Source organism: Pyrus communis, chromosome 16 (genome assembly GCF_963583255.1).
Source record: "Pyrus communis chromosome 16, drPyrComm1.1, whole genome shotgun sequence".
NCBI lineage: Eukaryota > Viridiplantae > Streptophyta > Magnoliopsida > Rosales > Rosaceae > Pyrus > Pyrus communis.
In genome coordinates, this window is record NC_084818.1 from 16,615,407 (window position 1) to 16,619,450 (window position 4,044).

At 37.9% G+C, this 4,044-nt stretch overlaps 1 protein-coding gene across 1 annotated transcript; it reads left to right on the top strand.

Annotated features, from left to right (window-relative positions):
* Positions 1 to 520: 520 nt before the first annotated feature.
* Positions 521 to 3,492, top strand: LOC137720637 (probable glucan 1,3-beta-glucosidase A). The gene is made up of 9 exons (XM_068459727.1): positions 521 to 665; positions 860 to 1,046; positions 1,253 to 1,378; positions 1,471 to 1,656; positions 1,895 to 2,056; positions 2,157 to 2,326; positions 2,465 to 2,614; positions 2,731 to 3,086; positions 3,189 to 3,492. Exons 2-9 carry the CDS (start codon positions 876 to 878, stop codon positions 3,371 to 3,373), a joined length of 1,506 nt encoding a protein of 501 aa, XP_068315828.1. The 5' UTR covers positions 521 to 665; positions 860 to 875; the 3' UTR covers positions 3,374 to 3,492.
* Positions 3,493 to 4,044: the final 552 nt, after the last annotated feature.

Sequence of the window (4,044 nt, forward strand, 5' to 3'; positions counted from 1 at the left end):
CCCTTTAATGAAGATTAGTGATTCGACACCACCACTAGGCCAAGAGTGTCCTTCCTTAGCCATAGGCGCTTGGCCCAAAAGTTAACAGCACGATTCGACACCACCACTGCATTCATCTTACTCTCACTCAATTCACCTTGGTGTCAAGTTTACACGTCCGCATCAACCACAAGAAGAACATAGTTACTTGGCCTGCGCGCCACGAAGGCTTGATAATCTTTAGTATCAAAAGAATGATAATTTTTAGTATCAAAAGAATGATAGCTCAATTATTTATAGACACATTTAAGGTCTGTTCTTTTTCTAATAAGAGATTTTTATAAAACTAAAGTTGTCAAGGGTTCTTTTTATCTCTCTCTCTGTCTCTCTCTGTCTCTCTAATGGAAACACACGGTGGCCCTTTTAGCAATTGCTAGTTGGATAAGAAAAGAAAAAGTCAAGATAAGAGAGAAAAAAGTCATGCAGCCGGCAGCCTCAATGAAAAACGAACACGCTTGAGCCAATAGAAACGCTTTACCAAAGATCCTTTAAGAAGGCAATACGTGTTCCTACCTTAGCTGCTGAATCATACCAACCAATTATCCCATGATTGACATAAAATTCCATGTAAGGCAAAGGCAATAATTCTTTCCACCTTTGGCTGGTCATGGCAACCATGATCACATGTAGACTTTCTTCCTCCTCGACGTGTTGAACTTATTGGAACGCTAATTTCTTAGTCAATTTAGTTCATCGAATGTTTTTATATTTGTTTAATCAAACGTTAGAAATATTTCATCGTTAACGTTTTGACTTGACCAAATTGTTGCTTCTATATAACAAGCACCTGATGCCTTTTCCGTTCATTTCTGATTGAGAGATTGAAGGGTTGAAAGATGGGATATCACCATGTTCTGGCTTTGCACCTGTTCTTATGTGTTGTTCCTGTTTCCCTAGCACAAGATATCAATTTGCCACTCAAAGCTGTGAATCTTGGGAATTGGCTTCTTATAGAGGGTTGGATGAAACCTTCTCTCTTTGAGGGAATTCCGAACAAAGACCTTTTGGTACGTCTGCTACATACATGTCATATATATATATATATTATATGTGTGTGTGTGTGTATGTTAGAATTGAGAGAAACATGTTTTGACATATATTTTGATGTATTTTTTAGAGTTATTATTTCTTAATGTATTTCAATGATCCAACAGTCTTTCCAGTCAAAAAAAGTCACCGATAATATTTTACTGATTTTGAATATCATTGGTAGGATGGGACACAAGTTCAATTCAAGTCCACAAAGCTGCAGAAGTATCTTGCTGCAGAAAATGGGGGTGGTTCTGGTTCCACTGTTGTCGTGAACCGCGATTCAGCGTCTGGTTGGGAAACTTTCAGGGTATATATGCTCTTAATGTTAACTTTGATTAATCATAGAAATTAACTTCAATTCTTACGGTAAGAATTTGATTCGTTGTATAATGCATACAGTTGTGGAGGATCGATGAATCGTCCTTCAATTTTAGAGTGTTCAACAAGCAGTTTGTGGGATTGTCAAACCAAGACGTTGTCGCAGTTTCAGGTTCACCAGGCAATTCAGAAACATTTCGGATTGTAAGGAAAGATGGTGATCCAAATAGAGTTCGCATTCAAGCATCCAATGGTTTATTTCTGCAGGTGCTTTTTCTTTTGGTAGCATTGAACAAACATCCATTTATTTGTCACATACATATTACATCTGATCTCACTTCAGTATGTGAACATTCTTATAGGATAAAGAACATATAAAATTGACAGACCATATAACTATTCTATTACTAAATTAAAATGGTCTTTTAACTGTATAGACTAAGTCTTTTATGTTGAGGAACTGGAAAACTAATGGCATCAAAATCATGTTTTTCGTCGTACTTAGGCAACATCCGAGACGCAGTTGACTGCAGATCATGAGGGCTCCGGTTGGGAAGACGATAACCCGTCTGTCTTCATAATGACAATATTAAGTGACAAGACCTTGCGAGGTGAATACCAAATCACAAATGGTTATGGTCCAGACAGAGCTCCTCAAGTTTTGCAGGTAACTGATCATGAGTATTAGCAATTTACCAGGCACATCAGACGCCAGTAATCAATTATGATTATAAACAATAAAGTTCAATTCAAACCATGGTTAACAGGATCACAGGAACAGTTACATCACCGAAGATGATTTCAGATTCTTGTCTTCAAACGGCTTGGATGCGGTGAGGATCCCGGTTGGATGGTGGATTGCAAAAGATCCATCACCACCTAAGCCTTTTGTTGGTGGCTCCTTGAAAGCCCTTGACAATGCTTTCTCTTGGGCACAGTAAGTAGTTGCACATATGTGTCATCTATATATTGGTACTTAATTTTAGAACAATAACTTATATTTTAGAGAACAGAAAGAGAAAAATACTTGAAATTATAGTATTTTTACTGTTTCCCTCTATGAACATATCTGCAGAAATTACAGGATGAAGGTGATCATCGATCTACATGCAGTTGAAGGTTCTCAAAACGGCAATGATCACAGTGCAACAAGAGATGGCTATCTTGAATGGGGAAATTCCAAAATACAGGATACTGTTGCAGTTATAGATTTCTTAGCTGCAAGGTCTTACGCGTTCAATTCTTCACTAAACAAATAATATAGAAGCAAACGCATACAAGAACTAAGCTTAATCGTCGCAAAGTAACAACTAATGTGAACCTTTCCCTTTTTCCGAACAGATACTCTAACCATCCAGCTCTTGCTGCAATTGAGTTAATGAATGAGCCTATGGCACCAGGTGTTACTCTAGACAGCCTCAAAAACTATTACAAAGCCGGTTATGATGCAGTAAGGAAGTACACTTCAAGGGCCTATGTCATCTTATCGAACAGGTTAGGACCTGCTGATGCAAAGGAGCTTCTCTCATTTGCCCAAGGCCTCGATCGTGTGGTCGTAGATGTGCATTACTACAGCCTATATTCAGACATGTTCAAAAGCTTCAGCGTGCAACAAAACATCGATTACATCCGCAACCATCGAGCTTCGGATCTCAATACTGTGACCACTTCCAGTGGTGTACCCCTCACATTTGTTGGTAAGTCACTATTAATTAAGCAATAAGTGATGGGTAAGAAACACTTTTCCACATAAGCGTTGTTTTAGCTGGCTTTTTTATGAGAATATATTGTACGTACAGGGGAATGGGTTGCCGAATGGGCGATAAATGGAGCATCAAGGGAAGAATACCAGAGATTTGCAAGTGCCCAATTAGATGTGTATGGGCGTGCCACTTTTGGATGGGCATATTGGGCTTACAAGTGTGAACAAAAGCATTGGAGCCTCAAGTGGATGATTGAAAACAACTACATAAACGTTAATTAGGTTTGACAGATTATGATATATATATTGAAACTCTACTTTGTTTTTGATAAATATATTGGACCTCAAATTGTACTACAGAAAAAGAAATAAAAGGAATAAATGCATTAGCTTTTCGCTGATGCTTTGGCGCGTTTTAAGTGTGTAACTGTTGAATATTTTGTTTTGCACCATTTGGAAAAACTTGTTTCTGGATTTTCCATTTTTTATATATATTTTTAAACATTTATTTCCCATTTTATTTTCATTTTAAAAGTTGAAAAAATAGACCGTTAGATCGCCAAACTATTAGAGATTAAATGGTGGAGATGGACAGCTATCTGGGCCGCTTGCATTGAAATCATCTGGGACCCATCATCTACCTGGGAACCTACTTGGGTCGGGAAGGCCCGAGAAGCTGTCTGGGTTCCGTGGGGTCCACCACTTGTCCAGAGTAATCCACATCGATAGAGCTTGGAAGGAGATTCTCTCTGGATCTCTTCTACCAAAATCACCGGATCAAGTGATTCGGACTTTTGAAATTTTATCAAACGACCCACATGTTTAAATCATTTAAAAGTTATAATAATTTTTTACCATTGAATGAAATTTTAAAGGTTCAAATTGCTTGATTCGATAACTTTGATGTAAGAGATCTAGAAATGATCTCTTTTCGTAAAGCTGGGCTTTACCGT

What these genes read in the sequence shown, in the direction of transcription:
- LOC137720637 (XM_068459727.1), top strand. Translation starts at nt 876, where the DNA reads ATGGGATATCACCATGTTCTGGCTTTGCACCTGTTCTTATGTGTTGTT. An exon ending in CTGGTTGGGAAACTTTCAGG is followed by an intron (nt 1,379 to 1,470) that starts GTATATATGCTC and finishes TAATGCATACAG; the next exon opens with TTGTGGAGGATCGATGAATC. An exon ending in TGTACCCCTCACATTTGTTG is followed by an intron (nt 3,087 to 3,188) that starts GTAAGTCACTAT and finishes TTGTACGTACAG; the next exon opens with GGGAATGGGTTGCCGAATGG.